This window comes from Gymnodraco acuticeps, unplaced genomic scaffold (assembly GCF_902827175.1).
Source record: "Gymnodraco acuticeps unplaced genomic scaffold, fGymAcu1.1, whole genome shotgun sequence".
Taxonomy (NCBI): Eukaryota; Metazoa; Chordata; class Actinopteri; order Perciformes; family Bathydraconidae; genus Gymnodraco; species Gymnodraco acuticeps.
In genome coordinates this window covers 2,417,531-2,437,383 of record NW_022990558.1, presented here as the reverse complement: position 1 = coordinate 2,437,383, position 19,853 = coordinate 2,417,531, and the positions used below count along the sequence as shown (strand labels likewise).

The 19,853-nt window shown below is 40.1% G+C and overlaps 1 protein-coding gene across 1 annotated transcript in view; it reads right to left on the bottom strand.

The window, feature by feature from the left end:
- The window catches only part of si:ch211-176g6.2 (ras-associating and dilute domain-containing protein), a 39,581-nt gene that overhangs the window by 6,629 nt on the left and 13,099 nt on the right, over positions 1-19,853 (bottom strand). The window contains exons 6-12 of the mRNA XM_034227545.1: positions 18,353-18,649; positions 17,838-18,242; positions 17,087-17,124; positions 16,801-16,994; positions 16,307-16,419; positions 1,154-1,418; positions 236-408 (exon numbers count right to left, since the gene is read on the bottom strand). Of these exons, the coding sequence (XP_034083436.1) occupies positions 236-408; positions 1,154-1,418; positions 16,307-16,419; positions 16,801-16,994; positions 17,087-17,124; positions 17,838-18,242; positions 18,353-18,649 (1,485 nt within the window). The remainder of the gene's footprint in view (positions 1-235; positions 409-1,153; positions 1,419-16,306; positions 16,420-16,800; positions 16,995-17,086; positions 17,125-17,837; positions 18,243-18,352; positions 18,650-19,853) is intronic.

The following is a 19,853-nucleotide window of genomic DNA, read 5'->3' as shown; positions in this document are numbered from 1 at the left end:
AGATTTATTTATACAGTCTAAACTAATAAAACTATACCCACATAGTCCAGATACGTTTTTGACTTTTTTGGATATTTAACATTGTACATAAACACTTTAGATCTGAAAGCAATATCATATTTCCACCCCTCTGCAGAATTCACATCTCTAAATGTTCAGCCTGTTATGTCTCTGCTGATTATTTATAGTAGGATGAACCCAACTCAGCAGAATGTAAAGTGTGTGTATGTTTTACCTGCAGTAAATTCTTTCTAGGTGAAGCCAGCAGATTGATAGCTGATGCAAGTGTGTGTGTTTGCTCCAAGGCGATTTCCCCCAGTCCAGCTGTATGAGCCCATTCCAGGAGAAAGTCCAGATTGGCCCGCATGCGAACGCCCCTGGTCCAGTGGTAGAAACCTGGCTCAGAGCCTGTGTACACATCAGGAGGAAATCAACTTTAAATCATTCTTTGTTCATTGACTTGGTTTCTCAGCTTTTAGGTCTACAGCAACACATTTGAGTCTTTCATCTCTGCTGTTGACCCTGGAAGTTATGTTGGTAAATTGTTTTGTATTACCCATTATTCTAGACAATCTGCATTCATAACACATTTGAAATCTGCCTTGTTGACAGGTTACACATCCTTTGTTTAACTGCCACAGCAAAAACATTAAGAATTAAGCATTAGTCTGACTGAATTCTTTATTATTTTTGTTGTCAATAAATCTAATGAAAGGAACAAAATCAACATTGAATTCTTACTCGAAATACTCACAAGAATTGTGTGTGTGTGTGTGTGTGTGAACAATGACCATGAACAATGACACAATATTGTATTTTGTATGACTTCGTTACAAACACTCTTTCTAGCATACTAAATAAAACATTGTATTCAACAGCTGAAAATAGTACCCATCAAATTCACTACTGCCTCTTGTTTGAGTAAAAATGTCCCTTTAAATGTTTGTTACAAGCTTTTAAAGATTGATGTCTCTACTCTAGGGAGAGTTTGGGATGTCAAAAGATATTTAGACATTCATCTTTGTTACACCTCTCATGGGGGTGGATTGCAAGAAGAATACAGAATGGTGCAATTCTACAGATAATAACTTATTATTATTAAAAAAAAAACTAGTAGTAGTTGTAAACCTGCATACTCTTTGTGAACTGGTACCTCTCTCCATGAGTGAGTTGAAGAGGGATGCGTTGATGAAGTAGAAGAGGTAGCCAATCAGCTGTGAGGAGATCTCTGGGTGGAGCTGACAGTCACACAGCAGTCTCCAGGTGTCGCTCAGAACATCCACAAGATGCTGGATCTCATCTGGGAGCTGCAGGGCACCGCTACCCGAGACAGGAGCACTCTCGCCAGGCACCTGCAGGTCAGGACTCTCCCTGAATGGGTCGCAATCCAGAAGGCCCGGCAGGACGGGGTAGAGGACCTGATGAGACGGAATGGGTTGGTTAGCGAACTGTGCATATCAGCATGAGTGACTCACTCATCCATGTAGAAGATTGTTGACATTTCTGAGAGTAAATTTGAGGTTGGAAAAGTTAACGTTGTGTGGTGGATGTTCTGATCACTGGGGTAAACTCAAATATTTCAGACCACCCATATTGCCTCTGCAATTCCGTCTCTGTGTTTCTTACACTACAACATACAGTAGTAGTATACTATGTGTTTATACTGGGTAGTTTATTAACTTAAAGAGGCCCTATTATACTTTTGGGAGTTTTCCCTTTCATGTGGTACGTTATGAACGTTTTCTGTGCATGTAAATGGTCTGCAAAGGCCAAAATCCCAAAGTTCCCTCCAGAGGGAGTTTCATGATATGCTAAACGAGAGGACATTCCCGACAAATCTCTAAGCGGTTGACCAATCACAACAGAGTCGGCCTGCTAACCAATCAGAGCAGACTGGGCTCTGGTTTCAGACAGCGGGTGAAAAGAGGTGCTGCAGCACAGGCAGTATGAGAACAATAAAGAGCTTTTTGAACATGAAAGCATGGAGACATGTCACAGTAGAGACACTAAATACAAATATGAACCTGAACATTTGTATAATATGTCCTCTTTTTAAAAAAAAATATCCGCTGATTTACAACCGTCTGTTTCCAAACGTAAGTCAATGGGAATAAGTATTTGTTGGCCCCAAATGACATCATGGAATGGAAAGGAAGTGTAGTACCAATGGTTTTTTCAAAATGAATATTTGCTTCAACAGCCATTGCTCTTCCTGGGGTCTTGCATTAAACAGATATAAAGAAAAGCCTTTCCTCCTTTTCAGCCAAAGGTCCTCACTTCTCGTGAGAGCTCACCCTGTACAACGATAGCTTTGTTCGGGCTAATTGTACACAGACATCCCCTTTCCCCTCCAATCTCACTCTTACACCCACAAAGCTTCCGAGGCCAGTGCCGGCCCAAGATCCACATTCCTAAAAAGCTGAATATGGCTCATGTGGGCTTGGCACGCCGCTGCAACAGGACTGCTGAGTGAAGAGTTCTGAAGGAATCCACCCTGAGCAGATCATCTTACATGTACTGTAAGGCCCTGCAGCCAGAGCAGGCTCAACACGAACAGTAGAACATAACAGCTCCCATCCAATTTGAGACAATGGAAAACATTAAGTCAAATAATCCTGAAGTGTTTCTGGTTGGAAAATATAGCTCAGCGGAGCCAAGCCAGGGGAGATTCAATCATTCTGGGATTACCACATGCATCAATGGCACGCAGTATTTTACAGTCAAAACATTAAATGTGTATTCTGTTGTCTGTTTATTTGCAAATTCACTATGATACACAAGTAAACACAGTCTGCCCACAAGTTTTTAAATTGCGTCTGTATCCGTCATGACATGTCTTTAGTTGGAATAGCTGCTCACCAGTGGCGCCTTTTGTTTTCCATCCCAGAGCAATTACCCTCACATCGGATGGGCGAGCATGAAATACTCCAAAACAAACAGAGATGTATCAAATGTAACCACAGAAAAGAAAAGAGTTATTGAACTTTTCGTCTTGTTGGATGGGAGGGTAAAAAAATAGAAACAGAAGAAGATGAAGTTCAGATCTGTTTGCCTTTTTTTCACCCTGGAACCTAAACTAAAATATCTGCTCCACAAACTGAACCCGAGGTCAGACATGAGCCCTAACATAAATCACTATGTCAACTCACTGCTAGTAAAGGGAGAGGATACATACTAGGGTAAATGATTAGGCCTTATCTAGATTACTGCTCAGCTTGACATTGGTGACTCCACCACATTCCTCACAAATCTGGTCTGCAGTGCAGTGAGATGAGGATGGGAGCTTGCTGTGAAGTGACAGTCGTGATGGATGGCACGACACGCCTGGTCTGAGAAGAAAAACGGAGACTATGTCCCAGCTAAATCCAAAAAATCTGCTTAACCTGTGAAAGCTCTGTGCCCGCTTCATCACAACGTTGTCGAGAGATCTCCACAGAGAAAGGAAGCACTGAATTCTTTCTCCTTTGTTCAGGAGGCAAACATACTGTAAATCACAGCCAGCATCAGGTAACCCTCAGATGCATCATGCTGTTACCTTCGCCTCTTCATGATGAGCAATACTGTGTTCATATAGTCAATGTGTGGCAGTCCATCAATTAACTGAACACCTATTCCCATGTAAAAATACATGAATCCTAAAGAGAGAAAATATGCTACATGTCAGATTATAGCTAAAAGCTCATTTCCGTCTGCAGTCCTTTAGCAGGTACACACATTTCTTAGTGTCTTTCACACACACAATTATAAAACAGACCTAAGTAAAGATTCGTAAAATATAATTCTGCAAAAGAAAATTTCCCATCAACCTTTGTTTTTACTGCTAATTTATAAATAATGTACATAATGTCAGATTTATTTACATTTAAAGCTTCTTTTGAGTTTTGAATGTCTGTTGTCGTATTTGATGGCATCACCCTTACAAAAAACGCCACGATGTAGATTCTATATCTTCTATATTCATGCATTTTTGTGGAAATGATGAACTCAGGATCACTTCTTGGTTCTGCACGCACATTTTTATGAAAACATACTTTATGGATTGATATTACAAGACAAATGAGCGTGTACCCAACCAGTCTCATGGGATCAAACCTGTGAAATTTTAAAAACAGAGGAACTCAGACTGTGAGGTAAGTGAACGTACATTTTAAGTCTTCATGAACATACGGTTTATATGTGTGGATTATTTCTGGATTTCCTGACAAACCACATCTGGAAGTCATTTGGTTGATCAGGCAGACTTGCTGAAAGAAATACAGTACATGCAGGTAGTTAGATAACCACATCCTCCTGCACCGAGCAAAGAAATGTGCTGTAACCTGCAGGGCAGCAACTTTTCAGGAATTCCTAAAATGTCCTCTTTGGAGATATAATGCCATATCACTGACTTCCTTCCTGCATGGGATACAGAAGATGCATTGGACCTGTCTGTCTGAATCCCCATAGAGGAGTGGGACCTTGGCATGGCTGCAGCTAACTGAAGATCCCAGCGCTGTGTTAGTGCGACCTCTGATGTGGCTACTACTCGACATGTTTCCTTTGACGTCAGGCCTCGCAGGAAAGAATCTGAGTGGCTCAGCTATCAGCGATTATTCCTAATTCAGCTACTGACTGAAGACGAGTGAATACTGTAGGCCAATCCCCGCATTAGTATTCTTTTGGATGGTATTTCTGCCCACACCCACACCGCCGAACTGGAAAATTGTCTGACAGTTTCCCGGCACACTTCCATGTAATGGGTGTGGTGGTTCAGTGAAACTCTACACAAATGAATGTGACTACAATACATTTCGTTCTCTCTTTTTTCAAGTAACACTTGGTTAGAATATAGCATGAAACAAACTTTTCAGTGTTTAAAGCTTTGTTATTTACCTTTATAGACAGAGAATAAATGGTAACAAGAAGAGCAGGTAAGAGGAACACAAAATGTGTTTATGTTATTTGTCAGGATGATGAGTTAATGCAAGAAGAGATCATTCAATGGAGTTTGGCACAAAATGTATCAGACATCATTTACTATTTATCTACATTGTTGCAAGTGACCATGGTAGATATTTAAGCAATTAGGTTAATCTACAATGTTTCAATTATTGCAATAAAAAAATAACAGTTTTTAATGATTATTTTCTTCCACTTGGTGGCAGTGTGACAACTTGGATGTGCAATATTGAAGTTGTCATTAACGTTAGTAATCCACGCTTTAACAACAAATCGGCAGACATGAGTAACATTAACATTTCTCTGAGTTTTGTCCTGGCTAACCAGAAAATCCATTATTACCAACTAGAAGGGAACTTGGATAGCACAGACTTTCTCCAAGGCCATGTCCTATTTGCAATGTAAAAGGATATGAACCATTATTTGTGTTTCTCATGCATTATTCTGACCCAGTCCCAAATTGAATGCGTTCCCTTCCAGCCCAGGCTCGTCCCTTTTAATAGGTTTCATTAAAGAAAATGCCCCGTATTTCCGTTTATAATGCTGTTAAACAAAACCAAACTGAAAAAACCCCTTTGGCATTTCAATAATGTACTCTCCTTTTAGCTAAGAGAAATGTCTGTTTATGTTGCTGTCAAATGTTGGCAGGGAAACAGAGTTCAGGGGGAGTGGCTGTACCCGTAGGATAGAAAAGGGGGAAGTGGCATCTGACTCAGAGGTTGCGCGGCTGTGGAGAAGAACGTGTTGCCCACATTCTGTTACTGAGTTTAGGCTAGTTAGCAAGCAGGTTTATTGTTTTGGGTGCAGTCACTTTTGCCTCCACTTGCTGTTCAAATAAATGTTGAAAGAAAAAGTAAATCTGTTCATATGGGTGTTGAGAGATGTATCCATAGATTTAGTCCCTAATTTTGCTCTCAAAGTGCACCAGATTGATGCATTTAACTTCAACATTTAAAAAAAAATCTTCCCCGGGGAGCATGCCCCCAGACCCCCCTAGAGGAGGTTAGGTCCACCACTTGCCCACACCCCCTGTTAAATTGTCTCACCCACATCGAGGATTAGGGATATCCCGATCACCTTTTTTTGCTCCCGATCCGATTCCGATCATTTGATTTTGACAATCTGCCGATACCAATTTTTCCCGATCCGATCTTTATGCAATGCATTAAGAGAAAAAAAAGGAAAAAAGCATTCAAGTTGTCCCTTAAGGTTATTTTTTTATTTAAATGACATTACCCAACTACCCATTCTATCCAACATGGATATAGCTTCTTTTTTTATTGGATCAGTTCAGTTGTGCAGCATTGGATCAAAACTAAATAAAGCTCATCCAACGCGATGAATTCAGCTATCTTGACTGTTATTTTTTTGGCCTTTTCACTGTTCTGGGGCAGTTTCTCTTTCCTTTTAAAAGTCTCTGAAAGTGTTGGTTGTTTCAGTGCCGTTACCTGAGTGGCCACTGTGTACTCGTCGTATTGTTGTTGGTGTTTGTTTCTCAGGTGGCGTATTAGATTGGTCGCGTTCAGTGGCGTTTTTATATGTCCAAAAGTGGTGGGGCACAAAAAACGTAGATGTCTATATATAAGCTTCTGCAGTGAGGTTCATGGCTGGTGAGGCACTATCACTGACTCTGCAGATTTACAAATATTATATTTTGACCTAAATCAAAATATAATATTATTTTCAAAAGCTTTTTTTGTCTGATGCTTCAATTAATTTTAAACAGACAGTTCAACAAAAGGATACCCAAAAAATGTAATTTTATCATTTAAATATTGAATTGTTCTCTCTCTCTCTTAGTAAGATCCCATTTTCAATAAAATTGCGGTCTTACCTTGACTTGAAGATGAAGTCCATTTGCCTATCCTTCTGGACAAAAATCTCTATTACTTTTTTGTAAAAGTCCTCCTTATCTTCTTGTAGTTTCAAAAGTATATCATAAATCTAATCGATAGATTTATGATTAGAAAATTATAAAAGTAGGGTAGACATGTGGATATTATCCGGCTGAACAAAACGTGCATTTATCTAACAGCTACGTTTCCCACAGATCTTATTTTGAGCTATTTTCTAAAATCCTATGGAGAAATCTCATTGCATTTTTGTCGAAGGAAGCCATGCGCAGCTTACTTCCTGGTTTTAGGACGCGTCTCTCATCTCCTCTTCACACACCACACTTTTCGCGGCACACGTACTTACAGCCAATCAGCTCTGAATTATGTGAGATGACGTATGGTGGGGATGGCAGCTCTATGCCCCTATGGTCATTCTTTTTTTGCCACACATATTAAATAGGACAATACTCTGAGCATGCGCAGTGTAGTTTTATGTGCGACACCCATGCGTCGTGTAAGAAACAACATGCTCCCGTTTATTCACAAATAACCCTCTCTGGAAAATCCTAAATTGTAGAATAGTTTGGCCATTAAAATGCTTTTTGATTAGATTTCTAGCGAGAAGTGTATATTGTACTCTTAGAATCCACATCCAGTGGATGTGTAGGATCTATAGTTTGATATATATTACGAAGATGATTTGAGGTCTCGTCAAGATAACGTGTATGCAGCTTCCATGTAAAGTTAGCGTGGGTGAAAACAGTATTTCCGGTCTCAAAGTTTTCATAATAAAACCGGATATATTCCCCTCACTGTCAAATGATTACACAGTGATATCTGCATTACTCATCCACTAAAAAACATCAGTTTATCCTTGTTAATTACACAATATTGATTGGTTTAAATTGTGTACAATGCTTTTGTGTTTTTAACCTTCGATTCAGAGAAACACATCGTTTTTTAGGAGTTTAGACACTACAGTTTCCGAGGACACTACACTACCCAGAATCCCCAGCTATCGTTTGGGGCTACAACATCCGCCTTGCTTTACAAACCCCGTGATTAGTCATCAAGCCCTGTGATTGGATGTTGGAGTGGCAGTGCGACAAAGTTACGCTGAGCGTCAACAGCTCTTTGAAATGGAATGAAACCACAGCAGACTCCCACCTAGTCCTTATTTGGTAATGTGTGTGTATTAGACTGCCGCATTACCTAGACCGGAAGCAGCAGCCACTCTGGTGGCTACCATTAGCAACTAACTTTTGCTCTCCGATTTTTACATACAAATGGAATTATGGATTATAAATGAAATAATTTTTGTATACAGAGACGTTAAAAACCTATGGATTAACCGATTCAGCCGCGTTTTTTCTCGTTTTAATGCCATTGAACACGTCTTTTGATCAGATTGACAGCTACGGTGAGACGATCTCCCTAGAAGCTCCGTAAAGGTACGTGTTGTGATGTCTGTGTTTGCTTCCCCTGTCGCGAGTCCGGATCACTCAGTGATGATACTATATACCTAAATAATCTGTGGAACCTCAGCTTTAATCGGATATCTTGTATGTGCAGCTACGATAAGTAATAAGGGTACTTTTATCTTGAGTTCTGTGCCAATGTCCGTTGGCATTTTTCGCTAAGGGGTCATTTAGATGCTTCTTATGAGACATTATCTCATGAAATATGCGCATTTTTAACACATTTCAGGAACCGAAATCTGAACTTTGGATAAAGCCAGGCTCAAAATTATTGTTTCATTTTGTAGTCATATCAAAATCACATCTAAGGATTTTACTGAAGGGATTTTGGATATCACATTGCACTTGCTTCGTGCAAGTGACAATTGTTGTCGTCTTCTCTGTGAACCCTTTTTTCTCCGTTCTTTTGCCATTTTGAGATTTAAATTTCAAGCGGAAAGCTAACCAGGAAGTGTTTTAGCACACCACGTGACGCATCTGAACTAATCACGTTGTCAGAAATAGACACCAGCCAATGAGATTTCGTTTCTTGTTTTAAGACCCCTTTGTACTTTCACGATTGGTTGCTGATACAAAGGAAATGACCATATTTGGATCCGATGAGATTGTGCAGGAGAGACGGAGCTTTCCAACGATATCTCTCATGACATGGTGCAAACAGCGGTCGCAGGACTTTATGTTACGTTAGAATGCTAACTTTTGGTATAGACAAACTATAGTAAAATAAACACTTAAATGTGTATTTTGTACGTTGTCCTTCCAAAAGCCTGAAAGAAAACATGTTATGGAATCAAAATAGCACAAAATCTCAAAATTGACCAGTGCATGAAAAACGATGTTTTTATCTGCCGTGTCTCGCCTTAAACCAATAAATGTCGTATAATTAACAAGGATAAACTGATGTTTTTTAGTTGATGAGTACTGCAGATATCACTGTTAAATCATTTGATCATTGGTTTTATTATGAAAACGTCGAGACCAGAAATGCTGTTTTCAACCCGTAACTTTACATGGAGGCTGCCGCATACCTCAAATCATCTTCGTAATATCTATCAAACTATAGATACATACATATCGACTGGACGTGGATTCTAAAAGTACAATATACACTTCTCGCTAGAAATCTAATCATAAAGCGTTTTAATGGCCAAACTATCCTACAATTTAGGATTTTACAGAGAGGGCTATTTGTGAATGAACGACCATCTGTAACGTTTGCATTCAACGGGAGCACTAGAGGGCGAAAACTTTAAAACGTAATTATAGGACGTATTAAGCGCTTGAACAAACGACATATTTGTTCGTAATAATTGGGCCTGAACAATCGGCCTATTTGGTCGTATGAGTTGGAGGACTTGTTGAAATCCCGGCAATTTCTACCGGAGCCTCCGCCATGGAGCCAGTGGTGCCAGCAGGGGGGGGCAGGGGGGGCCATGGCCACCCTGATATATTTGTTGGCCCCCCCACTGGCCCCCCCACCACACACACCGCCTCGCCAGTCACTTATGCGTATTAGTTTATCTGATATTTAACAACAAATACACAGCCAGCGAGTCGCTTGATTTGAGTTTCCAACGCTCACACTGCAGCCTCTCCCTCTGCTACCATGGTAACTCTCTGATTCTTTCACACACACATACGGGTTTTGGGCCGAGGGCGACACCGTACTTCCGGTATCAACCATTTCACACGAGGTGCATACAGAATATCATAGTCTATTGCCTTAATCAATATAGTCAACTCTAAAATACCACATATATGCATTGGCATGATAATATTATTGTGACAAGTGGGGTATTCACCTGGTGTTTCCAGAAGATAGACGTAGATGCCAAAATCGACCGAAGGCCACTTTTGAGGGTCGTAATGCCATACATTGTACATCCAACAACCCACACAGCTCTAGTTTACGCTGGTAACGACCTAGAGCACACCCCTCAAGTCCAGAGATGTAATCCGAAGACATGCAGCGATTTCTTCGGTCGTTAATTCAGAAAAAAAACCTAGTGCGCTCTGACTGGCTACATTAGCTAGCTGTTTATATTAGCATCGCCAGGATTTTTGCACCTCCAGAAAAATAGCGTCTTTATAAAAAAATATATGGCGCGCGTTGCATTGTGGGTAGATGTGACGTCACTGTGTGTGAAAGAATACTCGGCGCACCACTCTGATACTCGCGCGCACCACTCTGAGATTCGCACAGACAGCAGCAGGTTGCACCAAAACGTTTCTTTCTACTGACTGGACTGGAGTTGACAAAAATCCACCAGACTTCTAGAAGGTAAGTCATATTTGTTTGTTGCCTGTTAAGCCCCACAACACTTTAGGCTTTAGTGTGTTAGCTTTAGGTAGCAAAAAACGGAGATATGCTTACCTTTAGCTGTTATTCTGATCAAAATGTGTGTTCAATGGCATTAAAACGAGAAAACCGCTGGAAGACCTGGAAAACAGGCTCGGGGCTCAGTAAAGGCTGGCTTGACTTCAGTTATAATTCGTCTGTAAACACACTTTGGCGGCTATCCTAGTTAGCGTTAGTTTAGCTTGCTAAGCTAACGTTAGCTGATGTCGGTATGCTGGGCTGGTGTAATGCGTAGGCTACTTAATCACTGCTGTGTGTAATGTCAATTTGCAGAAAATGAAGAGAAAGTCAACAGACATCTCTTCTTATTTTAAGAAGAAGATGAGTAAAGGAGAGACAGAGCTGGCAGGGGAGCAGCAGCATAGGGCTAGTGAGGATATGGCCACACATGCTAGAAAGTACATGTGGAACTCTGTTTTGTAAAAGTGAAACTAAAACCTAAGTACAGTTTTATTAATGTGATTATGACCTTTTTAATCATTTAAGTCTTCTACACACTTTAGGTCTGCAGCTCCTTCAAAATGAAACAAGAATCTATGCAGTTTTTCCTCTTCTGTGTTATGAGCCGACCATTAGTCAAGTTTGTTTTCATAATGTTCTGTATGCTAATTCAAAAAAAGGGTAACCAGTTTGTTTATAAAGTATATACATTTTCAAAACAAATGGAATACAAGCTATATGTATTACTCTCTCACCACAGTGGACTAAACTAAAAAAATAGAAATATGTCTCGTCACCTATTTTCTGTCTAATACTAAAAGGTGGTGTTTTGTATCATTTATAATGTTTTGAATTTGCTATAAAGGTCAATAATAGATGGTGTTTTTGAGTTCAATCACAGTATGTATTTACCATTTTACCCCTTGTGTTTTTGGGTCCTGTTGAAATAAAATAGTCATGTTTTAAAACTTGATTTAATAAAGTAATGTCAATCATCTTTGATCCCAGTGTGACAAACAGCTTTGTTCAGTCTAAAACAAGTTATAACCTAGAGACATAATATAACTGAAGAACATGTTGTGTTGCTGTTGTGTATTGTATGTGTTGAGAATGCTGAACATTTTGTGCCTTACAATAAAGGAACTTGTTTAAATTAAGCTGTATTTGTCTTTTTAAAAGTAAAGAACAACTAGCATATATAAAAAACAAAACAATAAATCACCAACACATGTATACATAACACAAAACAAGGTTCTTTTAAATGCTGTTTGAAGTAAAATGTTAACTATCCGTATTCACTTCAGATGAATAGTATCAGAAAATGTAAAATAAGAAAACAAAGTATATCAGTAGGTGATTCTCTTTGCCATTGTTTTCATCTAGTCTATACTTTTACAACAATTAAATTCTTGGTTTTAGTGGGCCACCCCAAGATTTTCAGTGGCCCCATTTGGCCACCCCTATGAACAATCTCTGGAGGCGCCACTGCATGGAGCATCGGCAATTTCGGCAGGTTATTCTCATGCTGCTGTTAATCTGGAGATCAACAGACACTAGCGGCCCGGGCATATGATTATATAATCAGACAACGTCCATTACAAAACATTATAACATATAATGAGAGACGTTTGAAGGAGGGGCGTTTCACCGACGACAGGTGTTCTTACTTTTATAGCTGACGGAGAATTTGTACTTTATACGACACTGTTCAACACTTAATTCTGCTTCACTCTTTAACTAAACAACCGCGGATGTCTTGAAAGACTCTTTCGCTAAAGATTTTGAAGATATCCGCGTTCTTGTGACACGTAAATACTACGCTTCCTATGTTTTGGTGTGGACTGCGTTCACACCAGCAATGAACCGCTCCAGAGTTTGCAAGCAAGCGCCCAGAGACCACCTATTTTAGCAGACCAGAGTCCGGTTGTTTAGTTCACTTAAGCAACACACTCTCACTCCATAATCGTCCAGGAGCGACGTTTGTTCAGGGTCCCGTGGCGTGCAGTTGTGACGCTCCGAGGCTCCTTCAGCTTCATAAAGGGACGCAAATAGCTTTCAACTGATTGCAATGTATTCCCATCTGCGGCAGAATTTGACGCTCATGGAAGCACGGCATTCGTTTGTGTCGGCTGCCCTTAAAGGCAATGTGAGCGTCCATTCTCATTGGATAATGGATAATTATACACCCGGAAGTAAGTATTCCCCTTACTGTCGATTGATTTTACAGTGATATCTGCACTACTCATCAACTAAAAAACACCAGATTATCCTTGTTAATTACACAACATTGATTGGTTTAAATTGTGTGCAATGCTTTTGTATTTTTCCCCTTCGATTCGGAGAAACAAATATTTTTTCGGAGTAAAGGATGGCAGAAGACACTACACTACCCAGAATCCCCAGCTATCGTTTGGACTACACCATGTGCTCTGTTTGACAAACCCTGTGATAGTCCTCAAGCTCTGTGATTGGAGAGTGTGCTCCGAGGGTTACGCCGAGCCTCGAACAGCACTTGAAATGGGATGGAACCACGACAGACTGTCCAAAACTGGATTTGAACGGGTCCACCGCGTCCCCCCCTCCCCCACCCCGTCCCCAGAACTACACATGCTGGCTATTCTGTTTCGCAACATGTTCTCTATCTATGGCACGTCTCTACTGGGAGTTGTAGTTTTAAAAGACGTTTTCGTATTTCCCATAATAAGAAGTTGCCAGTATTAAACTGTGTACATCCCTGGAGGTTTAGGGGATAGGAAACACTCACATTTAAAACATATAATTAATAAATGGGTGAAAGTTGCTTGTGCCCATAATGGGCAGCATTAATATATATATACACAAATGCCAGCTAAGGTCAGAAGAGCTTTATTTAACAGCTGGTCTTATGTTTGTGACCCCTGTTGTTAATTGATAAGCCTGAAACATGCACTTGTCAAGGTTCAGAGGCACATTTTGCAAATATGGCAGTAGCCATCGATCAGCTTAAGATAAGATATACTTTATTGATCCCAAGTTGGAACATTTGCGTTACATCAGCATGTGTTACAGTTGTAAATATGCAGTGGTGTTTATTTGTAAATCATTTAGTATAATCACACAAATTCTGTGTTTTATATTTAATAATTCTGTGTTCTTTATTTATTGATTGTTCAATACCTGACAAGGCCGGAGATGAAATATCTACATACATCTTATAAGAGTATAATACATATGTATAATATCAGTTAAAATAAGTGCTTCAACATAGTTAACATTGCTGGAGGTATGCACAAAATTGATAGATGTCTTGTAATGCACTATTGAGGAACCTGCGACCCAAGTTTTTCATTCAATGCAGAACTACACCATAGTTGTGTGTATGATATGTCAATAAACCTTAGGAAATCTTGAAATCTTGAAAGGGATGTGCAAAATAGTCATTATATACAGTCTTTAATTAACTATTAGTAGAGAATAACGAGTAATGAATATACTTTATAGGGATCCTATTAATATCTAATAATAAAAATAATGAAATTCAATAACATGCTTTAACCACTAGGTGTCCCTTTATATCAGCTGTGCACCGTTATGGTGTAAATACAGCCTATCTACCAATTGGATCAAATATAAAAGTCAGCCGAATTAGTGTTGATACTGCAAGGAGACGTATTGTGTGAAAATAAAAGTAAGATGTTGTTTAATTGCTGATATATTTATGATCCACGTCACGTTTTCAGTTCCTCATGTTTGTCTAGAAGTCTTCTCATCAGGGCTCTATAAATACAGAACTACGGCAGATATGTAATATTTAATGCAGCCGAACCGTGTATTACAATGCCGTTATGTGATGACTTTCAAAGAGAAAAGCAAGCACACTCGGAATAAAGTTTTTTTTTTTTTTTTATAAATGTTTTCGGTCTGTTTCCAGTATTTGTTAATGATGATGTGCTGTGAGATGTGAGACTAGAATTGCACAGGGGAAATAACGTATCTTTAGATGCGGATTTTGTTAAACTAATACGTTTGCGCTGTGGACCAACATTATACATTGACGGGGAAGGGGGTAGCAATAAAGATAACACCATTAAACAGTTACACAACATAACAGAAATAATATCGATAGCAGCGTCCCTAGCAACCACCTTGGTAACAATGAAAACGTTCTATGGACGCAATTTCCTGAAGTAATCTTCGTAATAACTAGCAAACTAAAGATCATGTACATCCACTGCACACATAATCTGAAATAACAACTCATATTTCTCGCATCAAATGACATCAAAACGCATTTTAATGGCCAAACTAACTTTAAAATAGGCATTTTACACCGAGAATAAAACGAAGTTCGGCCATGTTTTTTTTTTCTGCAGGGAGAAATTTGAAGATCACGTGCCATTGGAATGAATGGTGAAAAAAAACGGGGTTTGTCAAACAGAGCACATGGTGTAGTCCAAACGATAGCTGGGGATTCTGGGTAGTGTAGTGTCTTCTGCCATCCTTTACTCCGAAAAAAATATTTGTTTCTCCAAATCGAAGGGGAAAAATACAAAAGCATTGCACACAATTTAAACCAATCAATGTTGTGTAATTAACAAGGATAATCTGGTGTTTTTTAGTCGATGAGTAGTGCAGATATCACTGTAAAATCAATCGACAGTAAGGGGAATACTTACTTCCGGGTGTACAATTCTCCATTATCCAATGAGAATGGACGCTCACATTGCCTTTAAGGGCAGCCGACACAAACGAATGCCGTGCTTCCATGAGCGTCAAATCCCACCGCAGATGGGAATACATTGCAATCAGTTGAAAGCTATTTGCGTCCCTTTATGAAGCTGAAGGAGCCTCGGAGCGTCACAACTGCACGCCACGGGACCCTGATCAAACGTCGCTCCTGGACGATTATGGAGTGAGAGTGTGTTGACTTAAGAGCTCTCGGATTGTGTTCACACCGACCCAAATGAACCGCACCAAGCGGCTAAGCTTTTGTACGTCTTTTATACATGAATATGTGTCGCCGGTGTTCCAGGGAACTCACCAAGTGTCAGAAAACACAAAACATGCTTTCGTCGCCGGCCGGCCGATACATGCAGCGCATTAAGTGGGCCTGTCTGTCAATGAATCCCCGGGCCACTTTTTCCCCCCAGTCCGCCCCTGGTCTCTCTCTCACTCACACACACACACACACACACACACACACACACACACACACACACACACACACACACACACACACACACACACACACACACACACACACACACACACACACACACACACACACACACACACACACACACACACACACACAACACACACACACACACACAACACACACACACACACACACACCACACACACACACCACACACACACACACACACACACACACACACACACACACACACACAATCACACACACACACACACACACACACACACACACACACACCCTGGGTGTCCTGTCTGTCTCTGTGTCATAATGCCCTCAGTGTGGTCTGGCAGTGTCACTGGTTGGTCTTTAGTGAGCTGTGAGAGTTGCTCACTGGGCTCTTTATTCTCAGCCCGTGTCTGATTATTTTTCTTTTCTTAAAACGACACTTCATAATCATCAGTGAGAGGAACAGATGAACTATTTTGGTCAATAAAAGTTCCTTGTTCACTAAGGTAAGGTAGATGTTGTTGAGTTTACCAAGACACCAGAGTACTATTTAAGTATGGTACGTTTGTTTTAATGCTGTGTAAACTATAGGTGTGTTTGGCCGTCCTCTCACCTTGGTGATGTAGTACACACACTGCTGGAAGGCGAGCATGATGACTTCCTCCAGGACAGCCACCGTCTCCTCGCTGGCTGAACTGACACAGGACAGACGCATCTCCAACCGGGCTGAAATCACAGTCAAATATGTGTGATACTAAAAAGGTTTCACTAAGCAACCTTTTGTCAGCTTTGATGCCAACTTTTTTTTTTTTTACAAAGAAAATGTTTATTATTATCATTAGTTAGCTGGCCTTTTAAGCATAAGGCTCTGCTTATGTGACCCATCACTGAACCATAAATTACTTTGGGCATAAAAAGTGACTGTGGTTTAGGGTTAAAATGATCCCCAGCCAATGGGTGCCTCAATGGTGTTGAAGTCTATGGTATTAAAGTCTATCTAAGTCACTTTAGACCAGTGTTTCTCAAACTTTTTCATACCAAGGACCACTTAACCAAAAAAAAAACTTGACAATATTTAACAAATTCAAAGCTCAACAGGTGACTAACCCAGGTCCTCCACCTCTTTGTCCTCGTCCTGTTCGTGCTCTTTGTGGGTTCTCCACTGCAGAATCACAGGCAGCTGGAACTGCATGAACTGCAGCAGCTCCAGGCTGTTGGACATCCACACCACCAGGGGGCGCAGGCCTGACATAACCTCCTGCTGGCTGAGGTCCTCTGGGTTTGAGCTTTCACCATCAATACTAGCCATACAGAAGAAAAGATCTGCAGATTAGTATCTAAACTGTAATGTAAGGTAAGTGATGCTGAAGATAACTCAGTAAAGATTGCTTACACTTCAGGTTTCACTGCAGCTAGGTCCTTAGTGTGCTCCTGTTAGACAACACATTATGAATTTAGAACATTTCAATGTTATACCAATAGACTATGCAGTTGGCAGGAATATATAATGATAATTATAAATCTGGTAAACCACAAATACATCATATAGAGTTGAAGCAGCAAAATGATTGTGCATAAAAATAAGTCTTTATAGTTAGTTTTAAGGAGACTTGACATCCTAAAATTATTGGGTGTTCTGAAAACTGTCAATTATTGGCATAAACTAGCAGATAGCAAGCTACATTGCTAACAGGAGCATGAGCTAATTTAAATGCAACTGTGACCATTTCATTGCATTGTTTTCTTTATTTGTGTTTATATTGTGCTTTATTGTTTAATACTTATTTCCAAAATAATCTAATATCAGTAAATTATTTTAAAACTACAGTAGGAGACATATATAGCATTTTTACCGCAATTCAGTAGGACGGTAACCTAGCATTATTTTATTAATGATTGATCATTTAGTCTGTAAAAAGTGAAATTCCACAAGTCAAAGATTATGTTTTTAGATGTCTTATTTTGTCATTCAAAAACCCCAAAACATTCCCCTGAATATGATGATAGGATATCTCCAAATTTGAAAGGCTGAAACTGCATGGTTTTTGCATGGAAGATTACATAATCAATTATCAGTTGATGATTATTTTTCAGCCCATCAACTAATCAATTAGTCCAATAACCATTGCAGCTGTTCCACTCACCCACATGGCCGTCTGAACTCCGTTTGCTATGTGCAACAGCAGCCTGCGCAGATCTGAGGTTTGAAGACATGAGGCTGAGTGCTGAACACACATACACAGCAGAAATGCAGCAGTCTGGGGGGGTCTGTCGTTGCTGCTGGTCCTTCCCATGGCAAATATCTCCCTGACGATGTGATCCTCATCTCCACTCTCATACTGCAGAGTCAGGCTGTGGCATTCAGGGGATTTAAGAAAGGGCATGCCTCTGTTTAGTGACTGTTTGCAGCTGGAGCTGTTGAGGTCAGTGCAGGTTGTGATGCAGGTGTTGCAGAGGATCATTCCTTCTGTGTGGCTGGTTGTAGTGGCAGGATTCAGCATCCAGGGGAGGGCAGCCATACTGGACTCAGGAGCAGCATTGTAAACATCCTTCATTTCCCAAAACAAAGAAACAAGAATCATGAAGGAGCATTTATACATATGTGGATTTATTTTGCCTTATTGCCTTTATTTCTTTCCTTTCTGCATCTCACTTTTACCCTGTGTGTGGAAGCAAATGGATCCTTAAATAGAAACAGGTAGTGCTGTCCCATCCCAATGACATCACCACTGTTGAGCTGCACTTCTTCGCTCAACGCTTCCCCATTTCTCATCACCACGGCGTCCTGACAGGGGGACAGCATGGTGGGGCCGCCAGCGCCATGGCGATTGAAATAACAGTGCCTCAGGAGAGTGTCATTGGCAAAGAGAAGGATGCCAGGCTTCGACTCGTCTTCAGGATCAATCTGCCGACCAAATAGAACTTTTGGCCCAGCAAGAAGGTAGATGACAAAGTCCTGAGTAGAGAGATAAATTACAAAGTTACCACACAGCATGTAACACATTTGATTTTGACTCACATTCATTGTTTCCACTACTGCTACATATTGTCATTGAGATTTTATTTTTATATTGTGCTGTTCTTTTCTTCTTGTTTCACTGTTACCGTTGCTTATAAAAACTAGCTAACTGTTTTATGTTTTATGTCTATTCCAAATGAACAGTGTTAAAAACGATCCAAGTAACCTACATGTACTCAAATACTGCACTTAATCCTGCATTTGTTGTCACTTGTAAAGCTAATCAATTAGTCTGTCTGAAACGAACGTACAATGTGTCAGAGCGCTAGCCATAGAAGCGTAAGTGTTACATAGTGATGTCGTTATGTTACGGAAGTAAACAAAGGAGTTCAATGGAGGCAGAATAATAATTCATAGCAGTTCTAATAATCTATTCAACCTTAAAGTAACATTTGTGCAAACATGGCATGGCATGCTGTTTTCAGTTTTTGACCTAAAGTTAAAGTGAATCTCTTTGGGTTTTGCTGCTGGACTTTGAACAGCTACGAAACAACAGTGAGTGAAGCAGTCTAATCATGTGGAGGCATTAGAATTATATTCTTGATCTGAGCCTGATTAGACAAACAATGTTTGATTAATCACAGTAAGTGGCAGGCACAATGTTCGCGGTTTATTATGCCTGACACCCAATCTTTTCCAACAGGAAAGATTAAAAACACTTAATGAATTCTTCAGAGATAGATTTGGTGAACCTTGCACTAGTGTATTCTTATAAGGTATTTTTGGAAAACAAATGTGACGCAGAGTCAAAATCACAACAGTATGTGAATATTTGCTCTGTGTGTGGCTGTTGCTCACCATTAACACCATGTGTAATCAGTCAGGAAGCAGCCAGGGTAGTCTTTTTCTGTTTCCTGATCAGTGTTATGACACAACATTTTTCTACCTACTGTTGACTGACCTCTCACATAATGATTCTCTGTCTCTTTTTACTCTGAGATAGCATGCTGTCAGGGCTGCAGGGAGTGTGTATCAGGTATAACGCAGTATTTCATAAATCAAATTTAAAGTAATGCACAACGAACATTTTGTGTAGAAGCCAATAAAAGCCTGCATCCATTTCACTAAATGGGGCGAAGCCTGCGAGCTAGTTCAGGCAGTCAACTCGAGCACTTCTGCTGCATTCAACGCCCCTTGCCAC